This window comes from Vollenhovia emeryi, unplaced genomic scaffold (genome assembly GCF_000949405.1).
Source record: "Vollenhovia emeryi isolate VEMERY1.0 unplaced genomic scaffold, V.emery_V1.0 DF939121.1, whole genome shotgun sequence".
Taxonomy (NCBI): Eukaryota; Metazoa; Arthropoda; class Insecta; order Hymenoptera; family Formicidae; genus Vollenhovia; species Vollenhovia emeryi.
The window spans coordinates 3,200,480-3,212,091 of NW_011967245.1; the positions used below are offsets into that span (position 1 = coordinate 3,200,480).

The 11,612-nt window shown below is 41.0% G+C and overlaps 2 protein-coding genes across 7 annotated transcripts in view; both read right to left on the reverse strand.

Moving 5' to 3' along the window:
- LOC105570255 (sortilin-related receptor-like) overlaps positions 1-592 on the reverse strand; it is a 15,826-nt gene extending 15,234 nt beyond the window's left edge. Inside the window, exon 1 of the mRNA XM_012027331.1 lies at positions 139-592. Within this exon, the coding sequence (XP_011882721.1) occupies positions 139-411 (273 nt within the window). The 5' untranslated portion in view covers positions 412-592. The remainder of the gene's footprint in view (positions 1-138) is intronic.
- A 6,190-nt stretch (positions 593-6,782) lies between these two features.
- Positions 6,783-11,612, reverse strand: part of LOC105570257 (spectrin beta chain) — a 43,923-nt gene continuing 39,093 nt past the window's right edge. For all 6 annotated transcript variants that reach the window (XM_012027338.1, XM_012027336.1, XM_012027335.1 and 3 more), the window contains one exon: positions 6,783-10,550. In XM_012027338.1, the coding sequence (XP_011882728.1) occupies positions 10,547-10,550 (4 nt within the window). In that variant the 3' untranslated portion in view covers positions 6,783-10,546. The remainder of the gene's footprint in view (positions 10,551-11,612) is intronic.

Sequence of the window (11,612 nt, forward strand, 5' to 3'; positions counted from 1 at the left end):
GCCCTTGCCCGCCGAAAACGGGCGGAAAACAACCGCGGGGACGTCGGCGCCGTCGCCGCGAACGCGTCGAACTGCGACGCAACGGCGGCGACTGACGGCGGTGACCTTCGGGCGATCGAGCGGTTAGGATTCGCGTACCTTCGCCGTGATGTTTGGGTTATTGTGCGGATGCTCCGGCAACGGCGCGTCTCGGCGCGCACGGTTGAACAGCGTTTCCTCATCGTCCTCCGGGTCCGCGCTCCGCCTGTCGATAACGAGCGGCTTCCGGTACCGCGGATCGTCGTACTCCGCGACGTGCAGCCGACTCGCCCTGTCACCGTAGCGCACGCCGTAATTGCACTCCGTCAGCAGGACCAGATGGAGGATCAGCGCGAAATAGTAGTAGAGGGCTGCACTCGACCGACCGGCCATCTTGCCCAAGACTGACTCCGCTCGCCGCGGGACCGACTGTATTTAATGCTCTGCGGCCGCGAACTATGCGCGCGCGCCAGACGCGCTACTGGTCGGCGCGCGCGCGAATCAGCGCGAATTGCGCCACGAGTCTGTTCCGACGACGCGAACCAATGCCTGTGTCCAGCAGAAGTTAGCGCATGCTAAGCGCTTTGCGTTCATTGGATTATACTTTCAGATCTGTGCTGAAATAGAGCTATTCTTCTAGATCTATCCAATCAGCATAAAGCGCTTATTAAGCGCTAACTTCTGGAGAACACAGCCAATGTAGACCGACTTTACTCCGCGAGACGATAAGTCCCAGTCTACAATAGAGATTTAAGCCCTAAGCCTTAAGAAATTGACTAATCACAGTCGCGCATTCTACTCATACTTGACCGTGATTGGCCAATTTCTTAAAGCTTAGGGCTTAAATCATCTATTGTAGACTGGGACTAAAAAGTCAATTAACCTGGGAGTAGACAAACGTCGATCGACTCGGTGTAGTTTGCTCGCCGATCTTTTTCCGATACTGTCAGGCCGGTATTCGGATTTCTCACGTTCAGGACCGTCTTGAATTTATCCGCAGACGTATGGAACATTCCATCGGCCACGGAGTATCTAAAGATGGTCTTGAGACGGTCCTGAGTACAAGATCTGACGCAAGCTTCACCGAAGTTAATCCGCATTGATTGAGATACCCGTTTACGCGTTTAACATTTATGCCCATTTCTCGCAATACAGGTTAACTTAATTTACTTTTTATCTTCGTCCGGTTTTCAGGAAATGGATGGAGATAAGAAGCGAGTTAAATCGAGATTAAAGTTAACCCGCATTGATGGAAATCGTCGACATATTGAATGGACTGCTGATCGCAGTGGTGGGGGTTCCCGCACGAAGATAAACGCGCTACGCGGGTCCCGTATCTATTCCACACCCTCAGAAAGGATTTCCGAGACAAAAATACTCTCGACGCATTTATATTTCTCGCAGCCTCGTTTGGCACAAAAATGAAACATCAAAATAAAATCAATAATTATTTTTTTCCTCTATCGAATTAAAAAATATTGACTTACCATACATTGAGAAAAGAGTAACTTACATAAATGTAAGTTTGTATATTCTTGCGTTCAGAATAAATTTTCCCTCCGCCTTACAATTAACGTACGTAGTTGACACCACGATATTAAACATAAGACGATACGTACTATCGTCGGAGAGAAACCTGAGAGCGACCACGCCGGGCGTTTTACTTGATGCCGCTTCAAGAGACTGTTTCGCGCGCCTTTGCGCCCATTTTTACTTTTGGAACTATTTTGCTACGCATCTTCCGACACTGCCGATAAAGTCTCCACTTTGTGCGCGATTCATGCCACGCCTGTTTCTCAGGATTGTGCTGCGAAATTCAAAATTACATTAACATAAATTATCTGCACGATATTTACATCAACTTTTCTCACGTAGACAGGGTAAATTTTATAAATCAGATGTCAGGATGCACAGACATGCACCAAGTGGAAATTTTATCGGAATAGTCCGAAAATGCGTAATGAAATAGTAAAAATGGGCGTAAGAGCGCACAAAACAGTCTCCCGAAACGGTGTCAAGTAAAACGCTGGCCTGGCCGCTCTCAGGTTTCTCTCTGCTATCATTTTATTCTAGATTTTAGAATTTTTCACTTAAGATTAAAATACTCCTTTCTCTATAATCAATACGATCGGCGCTATCGATCCTATTTTGTGATACATTGAAGTGTAATAGCACTGGATCCGGAAATTTTTGTCTATGGGTGCAGAAACATTGCATACACCTTTCGCTAACATTGTGACATTGCATGGAGATTGCGAAATGTTTCAGCAACGTTGTTGCAAGCTTGAAGCAACATTGAAATGTCCTCCCTCAGGCATATTACAATGTAACATTGCAGTAATGGCACGGTGCAATGTATTTATAATATTGATTTCATTATGCGTTATTTATATAAATACACAGGATACTTAAGATTTTAACAGGTTGTTCGGAAAGTTCGTTTTAAATTTCCTGTATATGTGCCGTTCAGAGGCGAAGATACACGTTGAACATGGACGAAGAAGACCGACACCCCCTAGTAGCACAGTGCATTGGCTAAACGTTGGCCCAACACAACCAAATATTGGGCCAATGTTTAACCAATGTTTGTTCAATGCACTGTGCTACTAGGGCCGGTAATATCGGAAATCATGAGACTATTATAGGTGGCGTTGCTATACGTGTTATTAGGCTGCGTTTGGAATATATGAGAAATAATATAAATTTAAAAAATCTAAACAATATTCTAATACGTTACAATAAATTGTGCAAACTTTATAATATTTCTACAAGGTTACTGAAACATTGACGGCGAAATATTACAATTGAATGTCTCTGAATCATCTCTGCAATATTACATTGCAATGTTGCAATGTTTCTGAAATGTTTCTGAAAGCTGCTGTATGGGTCCGCTGTACCCTGTTTGGATTTGCGCGAGCCACGCGATGAGTCACCTGCGAAAATGCAATTGAGACAGAAAAGAGCGAGTAATTCCATTCGCCGCGCAATGAAACGCGACCACGCGTCTAACAGCGCGATTTTACGCAGATAAATATAAACTTGCACCGACCCTAATTACTCGGACGCGAAGTGAAAACTGAGGCCACCCGACAGATGCGATTTAGCGTCTCAATTTACCATGAATTTTCTAATGAGTCCTCGCGCGCGTATCGTCGATTCCTCCGACTCCTCCCCCTTTTTATGAGTCACACGACAGAAGGGTGCGCCGAAATTATCGGATCCCCCGCGATCGATAACGCGGAAGGACCGAGGAGTGAGACCGAGGAAATTTCCCGGCGGCAAGGACGCGCGACGGGTCGAGGGTGCGAGCGCTTTTAATGGCGGCGCGCAGATGCAACAATAAAAGTATATTAGATAATGACATTCGCTCCCTCTCCCTCCCGCGCACTTTATTTCCTAGTTGGAACGTACATACGTACAGCGATGGGCCGAACGGTTGCGACACCTCTTTTTTTTTTAAATAAGTTTAGGAACGTAGTTTAGACTGAGGATCGCGTCTCCAAATTTTCTTGTCCAAGGGACATTCTACTCGGCGGCCATTCCGAAACCACTTTGGGCGTTTTCGATCTATTTCTCGAGTTCCTGAACTTATTTAAGAAAAAAAAAGGTGCCGCAACTATTCTGTCCCTCGCTGTGTACATTGTTGGCGCGTAGAGACACGCGGCGCGGCCCGGCATTTTCGGATGCCGGGCCGAAGGCCAAATTTTCATCCGAGCCGCGACCGTGTAGAGCGTTGAAACCTCAACGAGATCTATCTCGGATATCTGACATATCGCATCCGGAGTCGACTCGCGACTCGTTTAGCGGCATTGACTAATCGACGCTCGAGTGAAATCAGGGCCGTTGACTTTTCACCTTCGGACGTAAAAAGATCGTTAAACTTGTTACGAACATCGAGATATGGCCGCGTATTGGATTACGGAGATATTGTACGTGGCTTATTCTGGAATCGTACGACCAGCCTGACAAATAGCCCGAGGATTCTGCCCGCGCGGACCAACGTGCGCGGAGCGACTACTTTAATTTGTAACAATTTTGTAACAAGATCCAATTCATTTAGAAATATAGGACGCGTACAGATCGAATCGTGCAACCGTTTGTTGAACCCACATGTAGAAATATAGCAACTCCGTAAAGGAGACGCCGAAGCATTTCGCTTTCGAAGCGACTGGATTTTTTGAACGTGCGATTTAATATAATAATTGAAGGAATAAGTTTCGCATTTGTTTTCTTTTTACCAAAAAGTGAAGTGTGAGAAAAAATTGCCTATATAAAATTACATACCAATGTAATAGCCGTATATAAACCATGATTTTATATGACGATACGTGGAATACTGTGCAATTTAATTGCAATTTTACTTTTTGTAAAACAACGATGCAACGTTATTTTCCTAATTGCTTTTCAATTGTTCTTTTTATTATTTTATATAGATACACGAACAGAAATTATACAAGAAAGCGTGTACTTCATACATATATTTTTGCAACTACATATGCAAGATTTTCCCACAATATTCTCAATAAAACTACCCTTCCCTTTTCCCCTTTCAAACTTTACTCTTCCTCCTTGTTCCACTCGACTTATTCTCACGGAGGGCCTTAATAAAGGCCGAAATTAGTTTCAACTGAGGAGCGATTGAAATGCACAGGAAATTCAATTGGTATGTATTAAAAGCACATAAAAAGTATAATTGTATTGTCGTACGGACATCAGCATCCTTATTGGCCTTGATTTAATCTTCTTTAATATCTTTCTTACTCTCTCTTAAGAGATGGGTGTAAAAAGAATACCACACGTGTGAGTAATATTGTGTTAAGAGCTGTCTATCCGCAAGAGGTCACAGATATACATGTTAGATAATTGCCCTAGTAGCACAGTGCGTTGGTCCAAAGTTGGCTATATTAGAAATGCACTGGCCGATATCCCAGACAGCACAAGACACTCCTATGAACAGTTTAAGAATATTCTTCAAGAATACTTGGAACGTTCCATGGGTCATTCTTATATATTTATCTCATGTTCGTGGAACATCCGACCGGCACTACTATAAATCTTTTTCGAATGCGAATAGGATAATCTATCGTATATAGCGTGTCGGTTATATATGGTATGATCACAGGTTTCACTGCCTTTTGCATAAGATAAATGTATTACACAATGAACAATGTGCAATACATAAACTCAATGAATATTAAAAAGTTATTCTGAACGAATGTTCCAAAGTTATTCTCGACGAATGTTCTAAAAACGTTCTTCTTTGTTATGAATATGCGATTTCTAATTGTAATAATCTATTTATAGAATATTCGATTGGAATATTCTGAAATTAAGAATATTTGCACTCCAGAAGGATATTCATAGAACTATGTGTGCTATCTGGGATTGTCCAACGTAAAGCCGATATTGGTCTTGGAATTAATGTAAATATTGCACGATAATAATTATAACTGATTGTTATCTAATCATAATTGGCACATTCACTCAAAACGTGAGAATGAATTAAATTTAAATAAATCCCCCAAAAATTTAATGCTATCGAATTGCCTATAAATACACTTTCTATTAATTGATGGAAATGTCTACTTCGGATTTGATTAAAGTTTAAAATCTATAAAATCTCAATTGCACTCCGATACGTTGCGGCACCGCAAAGAGTAATTCCTTCAGAATGTGCGATAGTTGCGAAAATACCAAAGATGTTCAAGATTCATATGCAAGTGTGTCGCTTTTCGTATTCGGAGCGCAGGGTGTATCGGTGCAATTAAAATAATTGACTTGGCAATTCACACGCTAATCACTTCCGCAACGTGGACGTTGAGTAGTACGCGACTTAACGCTCGTCGATGCGATATAATAGCTGATTGAATACCGATAGTCATAACACGAGAGAACAAAAATGCAAAAATATAATCTTGCTATTTATCTCTCATTTTGCAAGAGTTCATTTAAAAAACTTTTTGTCCTAAAAACTGTGAAGAACGTCACGAGATAAGCTTACATGATTCACGTGATAGAAATCTGATGCGTTTCTATTTTTTATGTGCATTTCCTTGTGTGTGTTTCGATATATATTTCATAAGTCGCTCATTTGCTACAATGATACAACTCAACAATAATTTTTGCGAGTTGCTTGCAAAAGAATAGTGCGAATTCGATGCACTGAGGAGCTAATATATAACTAGATATTCTTATTCCTCATTCATTACATTCAAATCGCATTAAAAAATAATACTACAACATTTTAATGACTCACTAAAATCCACTTTCTAGAAAACTTTGGGTCTATGTCGTTGTTCCGCCAGACGAGCGTATATGATAACGTGCGTATTCCGATTCTTTAGCAGAGGAAAGTACCCTATTATGAGATAGGCTCCTAATACGAGAGAGCGGAGTGTCCTCTAAATTAACAGGCATCATCTGTTGGCTCCATCATGAATTTATTGCCCTTGGAGTGAAACCTGTTTAGAGGAAAATTGGTTGTTAGATCGTGTAACCGTTGCGATAAAAGATTTTTCATTGAATTTCCGACGTTGAAAGCCTGCAATCTCATATTAGAATCCTACCTCATAATATAGAGGACCTTCCTCCATTTCTTTTCACATTACGCCGTAATGCTACAAACAGGACTCTTGTCCTGAAATTCGAAGGGAATTGCAAGTCAGCCTTGCAGTCTGGCAGCTTTTATAAACAGCTCGTCTTACAAGCAGCCGAAACGTTTGCGAAAAAGTGATTACTACTAAAATAGTAATAACGCTCAACCGTTTACTTAGTGGATTCATCTTTATTGATATAACGACAATGTAAACTCCGACTGCAACGCGAGTAATTTTGTCTCCTGCCCGACTTTGCGAATAGCGATATTTAAAGTCCGACTCTCCGATCTGCCATTACTGAAGAGGATCCCAAGCACTGGGTCGAAACATTCAACGTGACTAAAGCGTATTACCGAATTATTTCTATCATATGTATATTTGCATATCGTGTGCGTATCGGCTTATTGCTCTGATCGCCTTCATAGCCCGAGCGTATGCTCCTGCACCAATTCCGCATCCGTTGTGACCTTTGTCACGGTTGTCGCCGGCAACAAGAATCTTTCGTCCAGTCGCATCAAAATGCTACAGAGAGCGTGTTTTCGAAACGAAGACCGATCTCCCCTCTGAAATGATTTCCTCGCGGAGCGCGTCCTTCCGGGGACCGATATCTTACCTTGCTCACCCCGAGAGAGACAATTAAGGTGGAGGAAGCGAGAAGCGGACGGGCTTTGTTGCGCCCACGGACGATTACGTTCTGTCAGTCTCTTTGTTTTTTTCTCTCTCTTTTCTCGTAAGAATCTATAAAACTCGCGTTCCCTCTCGTGTGCACAGTGATAAATCGACGGATTCCACCATCCGCTCGGAGACACGCGCGCGGAGAATCGTTTCGCCGGGCGCATTCATCCCCGATAATTCGATAATTCGCGACGTAACTGGGGCGAGAGTTATCGTGAGGCGTAGTGATTTTTTTTTTAAGCCCTCCTCGGCTTCGCACGTCGCGCGGAAATCGATACCGTTGAAAATAGACGCCGCGTGCTGCGTTCGCGCTGTCACATGCCGACACGTGCTCCCTCGACACTCGACGCGGACCAATTTCGCAAACGCAACTTTGTCGCAGTTGTCACGCGCCGTTGTCGCACGGCTATTGTAATCGCGTATACTTGGCGAACCGCTCGCGCGAACAGCGGCGATCCAGGTCGAGCGAGCGCGAGCGCGAACGAACGCGAACGAGCAAAGCTGCCTTCGAGCGCGAGGAACAAATTGCTATTTGTACAATGACGAATCGCTATTGAAACGAATTGCTCGTTCGCGCCCGTTCGCCTCATCCGGACTATGGTTTAAAAACGGTCGGCTCGCGATAAATAGAACGAATCGGAAGGAGAACGGGTCGAGAGACGACTCGCCGCGCGAGTCTCACTTCGCCGATTCACGAGCGTTCGCTCGTGCCTGTCAAGTTTTCTCGCTACGGTCTGGCACCAATCATCGCTTGATACTTGATCGCATTTTATTTCTCAACGAAGCTGTAAAAAGGCACATTAAAAAATTACACGTTGGCCTTAACGAAGTTTGAGGGTAAAGTAATCGGCGCGTACAATTACATTCTCGCGTCTCGCACGATGACAATGATAGGAATGAAGCGAGAGATATCAAATCCGTTTTACACAAGCGAAGACGGGATATCGATAGAGCCAATAGAAGTATACGGCGTAGCGTTGTAGGTATAAAGGAAACGGAGTACTTTTTCTTTTCGCTAGAGAAAGATACTGCGCCGCAAATGCGTTCTAACGTATCGAGGAGATAACAATCTGAAATGTACAACCAAACGTTTAATTTATGCGAGTATTTAATGATGCATATTGCAACTTCTTTTCGTATTAAAGCGACCCCGTCGGGTGAATGCTCGAAGGAGTCTTTATTTAATCTTGCTGATAATCGCTGATAATCGCTGATAATCGCTGATAATGTATCTCGAGAACGCCGCCCAGATGGGCGTTTTCCTTATTGTAAATGCACGGGGAAGATCGTTTTAAAACGAAAAGAATCATGTCAAAAATTCGACAATTATTTTATATATATATATATATATTATCTATTATAATAATTTTTATTTTTCTTATAATTTAATGCTCTTCATCGTTCTGTATTTATATATTTATAGATATATTTATATATAAAACACATAGCTATGACATACCAAATGTTGTGTTTGCTTAGCAATGCGACTCTGATATTCAATTCAATGTTCTTCGCTAAATGCACATGCACGAAATTATAAAAGCGGGTGTACGATCGTTTTGATTAGAATTATTCTCGCGGACATAATGTACGTATGTATGTGTGTATGTATTTTGTGTGTACGCGTGTATATAGCTCCGTATATACAAGTCTCGTAATAAGCTTAGCTCTGACAATGCAATTTCTATACGAACTTAAATATCCGAAATATCTGACGTGAGTCACAGAATTGAGGTGATTATTGTAGATTACATTTCGAAGAGACAAAGTACACACCGGATCGATTGATTGATCGAGTCGCATCGAGTTGAGAAACGAGTAAAACGTAACATTTCCTCTCGCGCGTTACCAAAAACCATTACGGTTCCTCTAAAGTGTGCCAAGCTAAAAAAAATTTTTCCGAAGCGCAGGAGCTCCTAGAATCCGATCTTTATACTCTAGGCAGAAAGAGAAAACAAAATAAACATGATAAATATCTAAAAAAAAAAGTTAACAATTGCAAAAGAGCAATGTATATAGTCCGCGTGTCACGCCAAACGTCGAGTCGGAATCAAGTGAGACACAAGTGATTCGCAACAATGATATAACACGGCTATAATAATTTACCGTAAGCCCTCACTTAATACAAACTGTATCATTTGCGCGCGCGAGTCCGGAGATTTTTAAATACTCTTGCAATTCTGCAAATTTGTGTGATATACGGGATCGTGTAAGGGGGTCGGGGACAGGAGATGGGGGAAACTCTCTCTCTTTCTCTCTCTTGTTAGTTATTACATTTTCTTTATAATTCTTCAATGCGATATTCCCTTAGGGCGCTGCATATTTAACAATTTGTTAAAAGCTAGTTTATATAATGTTATGTCCCAAGTTAGTGTGGCTCTTAAAATATATGGCAGTCATCCGAACGCAAACAGACACGTTTGCAGGAAAAGAAGTCAAGTAAGAAGTAAAATACTGCGGTGCGATAATATGATAATGAAAGCGATATATCCTAAGCGATCAACGCGGCTGGAATCGTTCTCGCTCTCCTCTCAGCATCGTCGGAGACTATATCTGCTCTGTAACACGAGAACTCGCGTGAAATGCAATAAAATGCATTGAAAAACAAGTTAAAATTCTGAACTCATCGTGTAAGAATAATTATAAAAATTATCGTAAGTCATGACTAAGATATATCTCCTCCAAACCACATTCTTTGCGGACTCAACAAGATCGCGCTCGTCTTCTATCGTATAACGTTCTTAAAAATGATTGCTGAAGTATAAAAACATCGCAGCAACTTATAAAATACTTTGTACCACGAAGAAGACATCATTCGTTTCGTCGTTTCCGTGACAAGAAAATGATGGTGCATTTTAATGCGTGACAATACATACGCAAAATGTAAATAGAATTAAATCCCGTGTCAAAAGTCTGATCACGCTAACGTGGGACATCGAAAATGTCGCTTGTTCTTCAACTAGCAGTATTGCAAAGTGTCCAAAAATTTATTGAAGAACTAAATTTAATTAGACTTTCAATAGCCTACGCTTGCAAAGGTCAACATATAACCGTTAAATATCTCCGTTCTTCGAAAGTAGGCGTTTTCAAAGACCCGTTCAATCCGTCCTTCAATTCATTTCATAACACCATGGCCATGTCTTCTAATTTTATATTAGCGTTGCTTTAACCATGTAGAGCGACGAAACATTTCTCATAAACACGATGTTGTGCAGACGCATTACGAGCGGCTTTACACCGTACTTCACTGCTCCAGTTTAGCTGAAAATTAGTAAACGTAAAAGGTGATAATTATTTCATCAGGACAACCAATAATTGTCACTTCCAATTACTGCTCTTGTCTCACAATTTAGTAATCATATGTATACGACGGCGAGGTTACAAGAGAAAGGATATACTATATAGGAAACCAAAATCCTAAATCATTAAAATGCGCTTTACAATTTCTCAAGGTGTTTAATGAGTTGCGTTCAAGTGAGGTTTCATATTAGCAAAATTTAAATTAAGATAAGTCACAATAATTGGCAACAAATCATCGCTCAAACCACGTAAAGGAAGTTCGTTATACTTGTCCTACTTGTTAATTATTGCAGCTTTGCATTTATACACTATTATCATTTATGGAATACATATATTACACAAAAAAGACACTACGATATAATAATTTCAACGCATCGTAAACAATTATATGTCACTTATAACTATTATATGTAAAAAATAGCAAGTATTCCGTCTTTAAGGAGCCACATATTGCATAATATGCGTCTCGCATGCGTCTGAAAGTAGACGCGCCGGACGATCGGATTACCTCTACGATAAAAGTTCCTGGGAATATTCTGATAGCAGGAAAAGCGTGAAGAATAAATGACGATATCAGAAGCGGGTGATTGAACATAGCTACAATATAGCTACAATATAGAATTTGACAATGATACACAATAATCTGAGTATCTACATAACACACTATCTTATGCGAAATAAAAAAAGTATTCAAAATAAAAGCGGATAGATATATATATGCGTATTAAAAAGCACCTATTTACGTAGATGTCGAACGATGTGGTGTAGAGAATAATTGCGTTTCACATATTCGTCGTTACCGCACGAGAATCTTATTAAAATCGTAGACTCTCTGCGCTGAGAAAAAAAAAGACGTATACGACTAAATATATTTAGTCGGCAGTATTCCAAATGTATATATTTAAGTTAACCATACGACATTTATCGAAAACATATATATATATTTTTGGAATTGACGAATATTTGCTTTACAACCCATGACCGTCGCAAAAGAAATACTTGTTAAAACACTCTTTTTCTTTC